The 12,262-nt window shown below is 43.7% G+C and overlaps 1 protein-coding gene across 1 annotated transcript in view; it reads right to left on the bottom strand.

Annotated features, from left to right (window-relative positions):
• gfra4a (GDNF family receptor alpha 4a) overlaps positions 1–6,211 on the bottom strand; it is a 254,160-nt gene extending 247,949 nt beyond the window's left edge. Inside the window, exon 1 of the mRNA XM_012872143.3 lies at positions 5,679–6,211. Within this exon, the coding sequence (XP_012727597.2) occupies positions 5,679–5,721 (43 nt within the window). The 5' untranslated portion in view covers positions 5,722–6,211. The remainder of the gene's footprint in view (positions 1–5,678) is intronic.
• Positions 6,212–12,262: the final 6,051 nt, after the last annotated feature.

Below are 12,262 nucleotides of genomic sequence, written 5' to 3'. Positions count from 1 at the left end.
CGCCCGCCGGAGAACCTGTCACGCCGGGGCCGCCCGCCAGGACGACCGCCGGACGTCCTGATTCACTGGGGTCGTCCGCCGGGACGCCCACCAGACTCTGTGTTTAGGAACCTGTTTTTGAAATTTTTCAGTTAGTCTGGATTCGCCCTATATGGGTTGTTTTTTGTTTGGACTTTTTTTGGACTTTATTAACCGTTTTTTTGTTTCAGACCCTGACCCTCCGTCCTGGAACCCCCTCCTCCCGCCCGGGCTTATTTATTTTTGTTCTGTTTTGGACTTTCATACACGTGGAGGGCGTCTGGAATCCGCCCTTGAGGGGGGGGGCTCTGTAATATTCTGAGTTCTGTTATGGTTTGTTAGTGTTAGTTTTCCTTCTCTTTCATGTCTTTTGTTATCTGGCTGTTTTGAGTTCTGTCTGGTTTGGATTCTTGTTTAGGTTTTGTATTTGTGATCTGTTCCTGTGTTGAGCCTCGGCACTGATGTCTGGTCTAATTACTTACTCTGCACACCTGCCTAACTCCACCCCTGCTGCAATCACCTCTCACCGGTTTCACCTGATTCCACCTTCATATAAACTGCTGAGACCAGACATCAGTGCCAGGTTGTCCTGTTGAGTATGGGTGAGTCTCCTCCTGCAAATTCTGTGTTAGGTTTGCTTTTTGGATTTTTTGACCCCTTTCCCTCCAGAAACCTGAGCCAGTCGGTCCGGTCTGTTCCAGCCTTGTCTGCCCTGCTCGTTTGTTTATTTTTTGTGTCATCTTTTTGTTCAACAGTCTGTTTGGATTTTTTCCCCTGTTTTTGAGTTGGTTATTAAAGAGCTTTTTTTAAGAAACCTCTGCTGGTCTGGTTGAATTCTGGGTCCTTTCCCTCTGATCATTACACAAACAGAAATATAAATATATCTATGAAGTAACTGGAGAGACTAAATTCAAATTTTCTCCGCTCCTAATGACGCCTAGTACACAATAATATCTAAATAAGAGCTAGAAAAGTGGATTTTGCATGATATTCAAGATGGAGAGCATCAGTGAGCAGCCATTTTTTTAAAACTTATCTTAGATTCTTAAATGGGTTCAGTTCTGAAACCTGACTGGGCCCTTCAAACTTATGACTATGCTTTGATGAAAACCTCCACCCCAGTTTCAAACTTTTTGCAGCACCAAACAGATTGTCTTCCTAAATTGCCCTGTGTTTAGCATTGTTGCCAGATTTCCCCGTACCCAGAGACAAGCATCCTCACAGCATAATGCGCCCATCAGTGGGATTTGCAGTGAGGTGATGCCACATAGAACCTTTTGCATTTAGGTCTTCGTTCACAAGAGCTTTGTTCTTGCCAGTTTTCCATAAAGGTCAGATTACTGGAGTCCCGTCAGCCATCTGAGTTGTGGGTAACTGAAGCACCTCCAGATTTAGATGCTTCTCTGATTCATGCCCAGTTGTCTTGTTAATTCAATTCAATTCAGTTCAATTCAATTTTATTTATATAGCGCCAATTTATGACGCATGTCATCTCAATGCACTTTTTAAAGTCAAATTCAATCAGATTATACAGATTGTGTCAGATTATACAGATTGGTCAAAAATCTCCTATATAAGGGAACCCAGTTGATTGCATCCGTCCCGACAATCAGCATTCCCTCCTAAAGAAGCGTAGAGCCACAGGGAGAGTCAACTGCATTGTCCATGGCTTTGCAGCAATCCCTCATACTGAGCAAGCATGAAGCGACAGTGGGAAGAAAAACTCCTCATTAACAGGAAGGAAAACCTCCAGCAGAACCAGGCTCAGTGTGAACGGTCATCTGCCTCGACCGACTGGGGGTTAATTACTAATAAAGTGACATTTGAAGGCAATTGTTTGCAATACATTTTTATTTAAAGTTCTCAGAAGAATTGAAGGTGAATACATTCACTTCACTACTATTCACTACTTTGTTTTGGTCTATCTATTAAATGGTCATAAAATAAAGTGAAGTATGGGTTGTTATTTAACAACATTTAAAAATGTTACAGTAAATGGATGTGCTGTTCTTTAAGTAAGTTGACTTAAACTGATCCCCGACCCATAAGGAAAAAAATGAAAGATGCAGCCATGCTCATATTTTATCAAACCACCACTCCTGGACCCAGACACTGCTAGATGAGGGAAAAATATGTCAAGCCCATCTTCGGGCATCCATTTGTTTCTCTCATCATTACTGCTCACCAGCCAATTACTGCCATTTATATACGTCTACACCTCATGTCTGAAGTTCTGACATGTTACAAAATGCAACGCAGAAAAACATGCAGATAAACCCAGCGAACTAATTGCAGTAATGACTGCAAAGCAGTGAGGGATACTCACTGAGGCATCACAGGCCTGCCTGCTAAATAAGCTAATTGAAATCTGAAGAATGCATATGGATGTATTTTCCCTGAGCACAATTTGAGCCTCATGAGTTAATGACATGCAGCAGCAACACGGTGCGCCGATCGCACATACATCAACTTGACAAACCGCGCTTCATCAGAGGAAGACGTTCATTAGATTGGATGGTTATTACTGCGGGCCCGATCACCGCAGGCAGCATTTAAAGCTCGGTTAACCCCGCCAACTTGTAGAGCTGCATGTCTCTATTTGCCGGGGCTCAAACAGAATGTCCGCCCAAGCTAAGAGCCCCTCCTCCTCTATGCACTCAAACTGACCATTTTCCCCTTTTTTGCAACCTTCAGGCTAAAGTTTCCTGTAAGCGCTTTGATCTCCCCTCTGCCTCCCCCGTCATCTGATGGACAGGATCATGGAGCCCCGGCAGGTACGCTCTGCCGTCATGACACCTACCCCTGACAAGGTGAGAAAATCTGCAAAGAAAAGACAAGGAGTGACTGCTACTCCTCTACACATTCTGCTTCCACTTGTGCCCTGACAGGCAGCTAAGCGTGGGGACACGTGTTCTACATGCAATGTGAAAAGTGAGGCAAGACAAGAGGGGGTCACATTAGCCCCGCTTCCTGTACAGGAAGGTGCAGAAACATAACCCCCCCATCCCCCCCGGCGAGGTGGAACATCGTGTCTTCAGAGCACCCCGGTATTTTGAGCGCACTGTCATTGCGCCTCCGAGAACGTGGTTCCAATCCCAGCCGCAGCAGAGGAAAATGGGGTCTGAGATGCGGAGCTGTCATCGTTTAGGCGACAAAACCTCCACGCCCCCCATGTGTACATCCGGGTTGCAGACGGCGTCTCTCTGCAGGAAGGATTATTTCTCCCGAGGATGATATTGCAGATTTCAGTGCAGGAAAGTCAGGGGAAATAAATCAGAGCTCTTAGCACGTATTCATTTGACAAGCTGAGGACATTCGGAAAAAAGGGGCAAAGAGAGGTGTAAAGACAAGTGTGTGTGTGTGTGTGTGTGTGTGTGTGTGTGTGTGTGTGTGTGTGTGTGTGTGTGTGTGTGTGTGTGTGTGTGTGCGTGTGTCTGTAGTGCCTGTGGTCACTGCTAATGAACTCCCTGTTTGATTTGCTTGTGGACACAACTTTCAGCGGTGTGTTCCGTAAAGCCTCTTGTGTGTACACAAACAAAAGAGCGTGTGCGCGCACGCCGGTGGCGCCACCAGGAGGGGCCAGGCTGCCCTAGACATTCTTATGTTCGGGCTATTTTATTTAAAAAAAGATGAATTATGAATTGAAGACAGGGGAGGAGAAGTCAACGAGTTGCAACATTTATTTACTCATGCATATGCTACGTTTTGACTGATTTCAGGGCACTCACTTCTGCCCCCTGTATACACAGGTGCATCTAAAAAAAAATAATATCATATAAAACTTTTCTTTGTTGCATTCTTTATATAGAATCACGGATATATATAGTAGCCGACATCCAGCGTTTACATCTGTTAATTTTGGACTACAGCTAAGCCCTGAAATTCAGTTTCTCAGACAAATAGAGACATCAGTGGGACACATCTCAGGCAAACAGTATATTACACAAGACCATTAAAATATCACATTTCATTACAGAAACGTGTGTGTACTGAATAACATGCATTGCAAACTTGGTTGGGGCTCCTTTTGCATAAACCATATGGAAGGGATCAGGTTGTTGCCAAGGTTGTCCTAATACCGGCCTTCAGCTCATCTCTGTATTGTTGGTTCCAGTGTCTGATGTTAAATGCCCTATGGGCTAAATCAGGCGACTGTGCTGGGCAGTAAAGCACAGTGATGCCACAGTTATTAAAGCTGGTCAGCAAAGCGAAGCATGAGGTGCTCTAAGGTGTCAGTAGATGGCTGCGCTAACTTTGGACGTGGTATAACATAGCGGACCAACACCATCAGATGGCTTGGCACCCAAAATTATCACTGACTGCGCTGTACTCCTGTTCCTACAGATTCTGAGATCTTGATTTTGATAAGAGAAGCACAATGTTTGGTTGTTTTGAAAAGCCACTGACCATTGAGCAACAGTCTGTTACTTTTTCTCCCTTTAAACCAGGTCAGATGCTGCTGTTTTCTGAGGCTCAGGAGTGGCCTAACACAAAAAAAAAAATTACTCCATCTGCAGCTCATGCCTTGTGAATTTGCCACATATCTTTGAATGGCCTTAGCCTCAAAAATCCTCTCATGGCTAAGGTTATCCATGAGCGTGCACCTTTTTCTTTCACACGTTTTCCTTCCACTAAGCTTTCCATTTGTATGGCTGGATACAACCAGCTTCTTTGGGAATGACGTGTTGTGGCTTACCCTTCCTGTAGATGCTCTCAGTCACGGCCTCCTGAGCCAGTGTAAAGTCACCAGTCCACCCCACGATCGTGTAGGCACAACATGGCCAACAGAACATTTTTGGTGCTAAAATATATATTTTTATTCATGCTATTTAACATTGACATTTTCTATGTTAGTTTGAATATTACATAACAAAAATAAAATGTAGATGCACTTGTATTTCACAAATAAAATTTGAAATATTAATCTGGCTTCTGTTTTTGGCTTGTCCCCTCTGGGATCATCACTCGGCCACACCACCAGGCCACCCATTTTAAAACTTTGTGGCACACGCACTCATTACAAGCAGCGCAGGCAGTTTCTCTCTCTCTCTCTCTCTCTCTCTCTCTCTCTCTCTCTCTTTCTCTCGCTGTTTCTCTCTGTCGCTCTTTCTCTACTGCGCACAGCTCTGCCCAGGCAACGAAAATCACCTGCAGAGGCAGGTGCACACACGCACACCAGATCACGCGCTTTGCCACATGCATGCGCGCGCGCGCACACACACAGAGCGACAGTTTGACTAACACTTGTCTGCACTGGAAGGGTGAAATCCAACAACAACAAAAAAAAAAAGAGACATTTCCCTTAATTCACACACAAGAACCGTGTCCTGAATGCAACTTAGGACAAAATGTAGCTTCACTCTGACACAGGATTTATTATTTGCAGAATGTCTGTGTGTCTATGTGTGTTCTGTGCAAAAAAGTCTCGCTTTTCCCTGCAAATACCTTCACTGATGACTGATCTTGCAGGGGGTGGGGGGGGAAAAAAAGCAATCCCACCATTCAACTTTATGCACACGGATAGGTCACGCTGGAAAACACTAGAGCACTAATGAGCAAGAAGATGGGACCGAAAACGTCAGACAGCCTCTGCAGCGAAAATCCCCGCTGCTTCCAAGCGTTCATCCCGCACAAGTTCAGCCGCTTTCGTTCCAACTTACCGATGAGAGCCAGATGAAGAAAGTACAGTCCGAGGAAGTCCATAATGGAGTAATTCAGATGGATGCAATCCTGGCCGAGGAGAGAGGCGCTGTGCGGGAATAATAATAAAGACGCTCCCCTCCTTCTGGTGTAATTGGCACCGAAATTAAAGAGCGAAAGAATCGCAGCTATTTCTCAAATGACGACTGGCCACTTACGCTGACGCCGAAATCCACAGCACTGCGTGAAAAAACAGCAGCGGAGCTAAGCAGCATTTTTTTTTAAAGGAGTCAAACTTTTTTTTCTCTATCTCTCTTTCTCTCTCTCTCTCTCTTTCTTGTCTGGAAGGCGATCACAGCTCCGAAATGTTAAATACTCAGGCTGGTAATTTTAAAATAATATTTTTTTTAAAAATAGATATTGATTTGTTTCAAATCTTGCGCCTATTAAACATCCCTGACTGCTTTATCCGATCCGTCCCGAACGGCTGTTTTCTCTCCCCTTCGCCTCCACCTGCGCGCAGCCTGGAAACTGCGGATGAATCACTGGCGCGTCGGTTTTTTTCACCCCCCCCTTTTTTTTTTCTGCCTTCTTTAGCGCTCTCCGACCTCCGAGGCAGTCCGTGTGATCCTCTGCTCCAAGACGGCCGGGCTGCTGGAGTTGGCCAATCCAGCACGGTAAAAAAAATAATAAAATAAAAAATAATAAAAATAAAAAATAAAACAACCGGAAAAAATCCAATCCTGGTCAAAGTTGAAATAGGACAAGTGAAATCGATAGCCTATTTCATACAGCCATAAAATGGAAATAACAAAACTGGAAAATGGTGCATAGCCTGTAATGCCAGGGTGTGGGTACAGTTCGTCTATTCTTTCTTCTGAAAGTGTTTTTTTTTTCTTCACCTTAAAAAAAAATGAGAACCTTACAGCAAAAGTGAAGGAGAATCACTGATTCTGTATCAATGTGTTTGGGGAATCTTATAAACACCCTGCAGAAGCAGACTTTATGTTACACAGAAGAGCCCACATCTGTCTACATGATTAACCTATTTCAGGCTTCCTGCCACAGATGTTTACATGCAGTCATCATTAGCATGAATGTCATCAGATTTTTTTCATAATTACATCATACATTTTAAATTTCTTGTTCGAGTAGAAATGGTTATGTTATACGTATAACATCAATGAGTTTTGAAACCAAGAATGTTTTTGCATGGCTTCTCTAATCAGTACTGGTGGTGGATCTTGCATAACCATCTAGCCTCTCTTTTTGCAACCCCTTTTTCCTTGCTGGACCACACGTATCCACTCCTCCTATGAAGTCCGCTCTGTGTGAAATCAGACCTATTTCATCAAACAAAATCACCCATTCACCGTTGACGAAATAGTTAGGGGACAAGTCACAGAGGTTTCTGTTGAGTGTTTGTGCCGCCCATTGGCCGTGTCAGCACATATGGTGAGCTATACCACCCACATCAAATATCACTGCTGCACAAACGGTCAACATTTTATGTGCAGGCTAAGGTTTATACGAACACCCCTGATGATATTTGCAAAAAATTATTTGGCTAATTGTAGTGAAACCCCACAGTTTTTTCAGTCATCAACCAATTTTTTTTTTTTGCCATCATTTCTGATGGAAGTTTGACAACTCTTCATATCAGCCTTGGTAGAGATTGTTGAATCTTGGCATACTGACACGGAACTGGCTGAGGAGCACAATCCACAGATTTTCAGCAGTACTGAGCTCAGGACTATGTGGAGTCCATTCAAGAACCTTTAAAGGTGCCCTGACATTGCTGTATAAACCATTTTATGTCCCCAATTTGGGATAGGTCTAGTGGCAGTATAAAACATGTTCACGTTTTTTTGTGCAAAATCAATCTCAGATAACCAGATTTCACCTCCTCATCACTGCCCATTTTGAGCTCCTTTCAGAATGAGCTGGTTAAGGCCTCTGTCACTTTTAGGCGAATAAGCTGCAGCTGGTTGTGCCCCAACTCAATATTTACACTAGCACTTTATTTGGCAATGTGGCTGGGACATTGTCATTAAAAAAAGTGAAGCCACAAAGCTTTGCTCTCTGTGACTGGGAGAATGTGCATGGACATATGTTGTTTATTGCAGCCAATGTGTGTCAATTCCAGCATCCATTGTGCAGCGCATACAGTGGTCAAACCAGATGACCAGGGATGAAGGGTTGGGTTGGGTGGCGTATGGCCTTGGTCGGGAGGCCTTTTTGCCGTGTCTGTTCAAGGCACCTCCGGGTTCATAAGGTGGGCTCTGATTGGCTGGCTCACTCTACTTGTGTTCGGTCGTGGGTTGCCAGGGCTGGGATCAGGGCAGGGGTTTAAGGCTGGAGTATGGACCAGGTATGGTCGGCCCATACTCCAGCCTTTGGAGTATGGGCCAAGGACCTTTTGGGGTGGTCCTCGCCCCCCCCCCCCCCCCCCCCCGCCCCCCCCATCCTGATGATGGAGATCACTTTCCAGCTCTGAGGGCAGGATGCCTCCCTGGGAGTAAAGGATGTGTGTTGAGCATGTGTACAACATCTGTTCTATTTTGGGTGCATGGTTATGAGCGTTTGCATGTGGGGGCACTAGAGTGGGGACATGTGAATGTTTACCTGTGTTATTTGCCTTTTTGTCAGGTTGGGATTAGGGCTGCCTCCTCTCCCAGGACATCTCAGGTGTCCACTAAGTGTGAAGCCAATCCACTCCTATCCAGTGGTTGGCGCCTTGATCTACTGGTATGTTGGTGGTTTTCAGTGTCCAGTGCTAGGTGCTCGGGAATGTGCTGGCTCACTCCTGGCAGCTGCTTTGTGGGGCCTGAGCTCCCTGGCTCTGTCGGGCCCCTGCTGGGGGGTGGGATACTCATGGGCCTTGGGTCTCTGGACTCAAAACTGGATCTGCTCTGGCGTAGTTGGCTGTGGATGGAGAAGGAAGTTATGCGTGTGCTTCTTAGGCTCCTGTGCTCAGGGGGCCCTTTCGGGCATCTGGGGTTCTGGTCTCCCCAAAGTCTGCCTTGGCACTCTGAGGAGGTGTGGAGGTCTTTGGCTTTTAACAACCACTTTTTAACACTTTTCCTATGGAAAAATACTCATTAGTGGTTGATAGACCTTTCATATACAAGTGGACTCTCACAATTACCTGTAGGTGCTTGGATCCAGGTGTGCACAGATACAATTCTAAACAGATAAACCCTATAATTAGCTTTGGCTGTCACTAAATATATATTGTTTTAAACAATACCGCACATTTTTCAGTGATGTTATCAAAGGTGTTGTTTGTTTGTACATGTGACAACTTTTTTGGTTGGTTTTACTGTTATTTATTTATATTTAGATATTTAGATAGATAGATAGATAGATAGATAGATAGATAGATAGATAGATAGATAGATAGATAGATAGATAGATAGATAGATAGATAGATAGATAGATAGATAGATAGATAGATATCTGCAGGTGTAGAAGCAGACTCTGAGAATGTTATCTTGTACTCTCGTTTTGGAACTTTTCTAGAAGTAGGACCAGAACCAGGCAGGCACAGACCTAAGGAGACACAAAGGAATGCAAAAAGGGCATTTTGCATAATCCCTTTTAAGGCAGTAAGTGCATTTGAATCTGTATCTTTTTTTTTAACTTGAATGTGTTAGAGAAAATTTTATAATAATTAAATTCAAACCTGCACATAACTCTTTCAAAACTAAATATTAAAGTTGTATCTAGTATCAGAGCAAACTAATTATTTAAATATCTATTTAACAATCCAAAATGAATACTAATTCAGAGAGTATGCAAAATTGTAACCAGCAATGTCTATGAAGGGCCCTCACATTCTCCTGTCCAAACAAAACCAAGAGTAATCTATTTTCATCTGGGTTTTTGGGACAGCAGCAGTGATTGACGCATCAGGCAATCTTTACTGTGATTATTTTGAGATATAACCCACTTTTTCTCATGTTCTATTCCATGTGCCCAGAACGTTTTGGTAAGATCCAGAAGAAGCTGCACATCGTTTCAAGATACATTATTTAAAATCTTATGCACTGACAGCTGTTTTGCATGTGTTGTTCTAATATAACTTTTTATGTTTCGGTCAGAGTCGGAATTTCTTTCAAGCTGTTAAACTCTCACAGCTGACAAATTAAATTTTGAGCAGTTGCCCTGTTGGGCGTTGTTTCCCTTCTCAAGCGTATTCTTGGAAGTTTTACAGCTTCTTAGGGACACTTTTATCTGAATGCTTGTTTGTGCAGTGGGTAAAATGAAAAGGAAAAGGGCTACTGCTAATGGAAATGTAAGAAAATTGACACTTTTTTTCTGAAAGAAAATAAAGCTGTAGAGCCTCAGACACCACAAAACTCTTTTAAGCCATCTAGTCTTTTTAAAAAGGAATGTGGGCACACTGAAACTCCGAGGATTTGGTTACTGAGACGGTGGGAGGGCTGAGAGCAGAGAGACTACAGGGGGTGAGACGTCTCTGGGTGGATTTGTCCTTAAATGCCAATCACAAGAATTTCTCACAGGCTGCTACAGCTTTTGTCATCGATTTTTCCACAAAAAAATCCCAACTATTTCTTTCTTTTTATATTTGTAGAGTTTTCTCTAAAGCTTGGCGTTTCTTTCAATTACTTTAAGGTTATAGACATGATCTGTACAGCAAGCGATATATTAAAATGCTCTTCTAGATACCTACACATACAAGTATAGATTGGATCCCATTAGAGCATAATTGAACCGTTAAATGAAATGTACACCATGGTTTCAATTTGTATTTTGCTCACGTTATTGAGATACCAAATACAAAATACTGTTACAACCAGTTGCCATCAGAAGTCATCTTTTATAAAACTGAGTTCACCTTTTTGTGATTTATAAACCCAACTGTCCTCTAAAGGCCTCAGAGTTTTTTTTAGAGAACATTAGTTAACAAACAACATCACAAAAAACAAGGAACATACCAGGCAGGACCGGATTATCTGAATGTACAATTAGGTTATGAGCAACCTAATTCCAAGCTTTAAAGATAGCCCACAGCATATATTGCAAATAGAAAGGAGTAATGCACAACTGCAAATCTACCAAGACCTGGCAATCTATTGGGGTATATTTGTGCCACCATATTGAGCGTATAAGTGAGAGTGATTTGAGTGCATATGTCCATGTACACAGGGCTGCATAGTGGCGCTGTTGCCTTGCAGCAAGAAGGTCCTGGGTTCGAGTCCAACCCTGGGTCTTTCAGCATGGAGTTTGCATGTTCTCCCTGTGCATGCGTGGGTTCTCTCCGGGTACTCCAGCTTCCTCCCACAGTCCAAAAACATGACTGTTAAGGTTAATTGGCCTCTCTAAATTCTCCTTAGGTGCAAGCATGTGCGTGAATGGTTCTTTGTCCTGTTTGCCCTGCGATGGACTGGCGGCCTGTCCAGGGTTTACCTCGCCCATTGACAGTTGGAGATAGGCACCACCACCCCTTGCGACCCCAACAAGGATAAATGTGACGGAAAATGGATGGATGGATCCATCTAAACAAATAATGACTTGTGTTGTGTGCATTTAAATAATTTCACACACACTCATTCAATATGTGTTCTGTGCACATCTTTTCATATTGTAGGTCAATCACCAAAAATCTAGAGTAAATAAACACAATACTTACTACAAATATTTATGCACAGAACATGTATAAAGTGAACGTGTGTGAAGGTGCATTTACATTGCCGCCACAACTTTTGCTTGCCTGACATACCGCCAGCAGGCGACAGCAACTCCACAGCGGGCGACATGCCATAAATACAGCAGCACGATGGCGCTATCTCGTGACGCTTTCACTTAACTGCCACTCCGGTCTCCTCCTTCACTTTTCTACCGGCTTTGTCCATTCTGGACTTGTCTCGGTATTTAATAATTGATTTAGTCACACAACTCAGGATGACCACAAACCATCAGCTTCTCTTCCATGTTGAATAAAAACCGGTTTGTCTCCGCTACAGTCCTTCACCCCACGTCACAGCCATATCTAGTTCCTGATTGGTTGTCGCGGTGTGACAAGACACAAAAGTTCCGCTTTTTCAACTCCAGCAACTGTCGCTTCGCATCCATTGCAGGTTTATTGTTGCTCAGGCTTCGCTTTAATCACCAAAATTGTGCGTTTTGCGTCGCTAGCATTGCCTCTGTGACCGTTTTTTTTTTTTCGGACAGGAAGACCAGTTCTGCGCCGAACTCTGCGGCAAGTGCAGCGCACACCGCATCCTATGTGTAAGGGCAATTAAACCTCAATACTGCAACATGATTGGCCAGAACCGTTTTACTGGTGCGCCAAATGCAAGAGCGGTTGAGTACACAGCCGAACCAACATAAACATGGCAGCGCAGGAGGATGCACACGTAGCTGCTGCTATCATGTCTGCTTTGTAAGAATCCACAATTTCTTCTTTGATAGCAGAACAGCAAGAAGTGTCTTGGCTAGCTTACCGTCTTGCGGTTTCTCACAGCAGCTTATGTCTTAATTTGACACTGTGATTGGCTAAAACCAACCTTTGGTAGGCCTAATCAGCTGAGATGCTGAAATGCTCTCCTTTCCCCAAAGGGATTCAAATGGAGCAGTC

Source organism: Fundulus heteroclitus, chromosome 19 (genome assembly GCF_011125445.2).
Source record: "Fundulus heteroclitus isolate FHET01 chromosome 19, MU-UCD_Fhet_4.1, whole genome shotgun sequence".
In the NCBI taxonomy this organism is placed as follows: Eukaryota; Metazoa; Chordata; class Actinopteri; order Cyprinodontiformes; family Fundulidae; genus Fundulus; species Fundulus heteroclitus.
Note: the sequence above shows the minus strand (reverse complement) of the source record. Positions and strands in the feature narration are given on the sequence as shown.